Raw genomic sequence first — 1,363 nt, 5'->3', positions numbered from 1 at the left:
TTTGGGAGGAAGGAGTATATGTTTTATAGACTTTGATAGGTAGTTAAGCATTGATCTAAATTCCGCATTCATCCTTCAGTCATATTACTTGTCACAGATTTAGTAAAAAAATTTCTTAAATCAATTTAATTTTTTACCTGCATGCTTACGACACGATCAGATACACTTCCTCCACCATTATACCGTAAATAACCAAATCAACATGCATTGTCGGGCACCGCAGGTCTACAGGTGTCAAAGCAACACACAACACACGTGCAATTGAATATATGTTGTACAAATGAATAAAGTAGTATACTATAGCTATATATCAGTTGCTGTTCCACGTGCATTGATCCGGAGTTGGGGAAGAGTAGCCGTACATGTCTTGTAAAAAAAGCCACATGCACAAAAGAAACTACTACTCTACCAAAAGAACTTCTCCTCTCTCTCTCTCTCTCTCAAAGAAAAAAAAGAAGTGTTCTACATATGTACAGGTGACAAAGCAAAATTAACAGGGTAGTATATACGTATACGTGTGAGCACTAATTAACTAGTGGCTTAATTAGCTAGAAGGGTGCGGTGGCAACGTCTCGCCCCTCGGCAGCGCCAGCTCGTCCACACCGGTGGCTGCCGCGAAGAACGCTTTGTTCGTCGTCGTGGAACGCGTCCGGGTCGAACATGTCGTCCTCGTCTTCTTCTTCGTAATCGTCGTCGTCTACGGAGTCATTCTTCCTGACGCCGACCACCGGCTTAAGACCCTGGGTGAAGATCCGGACGGCGTCCTCCGAGGAGTGCGTCCTGAGCACGTACAGCGCGGCCTCCTGCAAGCATATAAACACAAGCAATTGTTAAGACTCTCGGCAGAAGATTTATGCATGCATGCATGCATATATTGATATATATCTGGATCCGGATGGCTGACTATATACTGACCCTGGCGTACTTGAGCTCGTGGAGGGAGAGCGCCTTGGGCTCCCGCTCCATGGACGGCATCCTCCGCACTGACTCAACCCTCATCGATCAATGCTCTGCTCTTGGGCCTTTTGGGGATGATCCGAAATGTATATATGTGATGTGCGTCTCTAGCTATCTTTGCTGCAGGTGGTGAAGCAGGGAGATACGGGGGTTCTCTATTTATACCAAGAGCTATAGCTATGTCGACGGCGGCCAGCAGATGACGTACGAGAGTTCTACGACCAGGATATGGGCGAGGACACGTGGCGCGAACTAGTTGGACACGTGGGACGCGGCGGGGCATGCACGGAGCCGTCGCCGGGTCGGAGTCGTCCTCCACCACCCCGCGCGAGTTGCATGCGGCAGGTCGGCCATTGGCGGCGCGGCACGTGGCGGGCGCCCCCTCGAGCACCCAGGAGAGACACCC

General features: G+C 49.8%; 1 protein-coding gene across 1 annotated transcript; it reads right to left on the bottom strand.

Annotated features, from left to right (window-relative positions):
* Positions 1–226: 226 nt before the first annotated feature.
* On the bottom strand, positions 227–1,102 carry LOC100836797. The gene is made up of 2 exons (XM_003576138.4): positions 916–1,102; positions 227–803 (listed from the first exon to the last, which is right to left on the bottom strand). The coding sequence occupies exons 1-2, from the start codon at positions 997–999 to the stop codon at positions 549–551; spliced, it is 339 nt and encodes a 112-aa protein (XP_003576186.2). The 5' UTR covers positions 1,000–1,102; the 3' UTR covers positions 227–548.
* Between the last annotated feature and the right edge of the window lie 261 nt (positions 1,103–1,363).

This window comes from Brachypodium distachyon, chromosome 4 (assembly GCF_000005505.3).
Source record: "Brachypodium distachyon strain Bd21 chromosome 4, Brachypodium_distachyon_v3.0, whole genome shotgun sequence".
Taxonomy (NCBI): domain Eukaryota; kingdom Viridiplantae; phylum Streptophyta; class Magnoliopsida; order Poales; family Poaceae; genus Brachypodium; species Brachypodium distachyon.
Note: the sequence above shows the minus strand (reverse complement) of the source record. Positions and strands in the feature narration are given on the sequence as shown.

Excerpts from the sequence above, each read along its gene's own strand:
- LOC100836797 (XM_003576138.4), bottom strand. The coding sequence starts at position 999 with ATGAGGGTTGAGTCAGTGCGGAGGATGCCGTCCATGGAGCGGGAGCCC. Across the intron at positions 804-915 it reads ACGAGCTCAAGTACGCCAGG|GAGGCCGCGCTGTACGTGCT; the intron begins GTCAGTATATAG and ends ATATGCTTGCAG.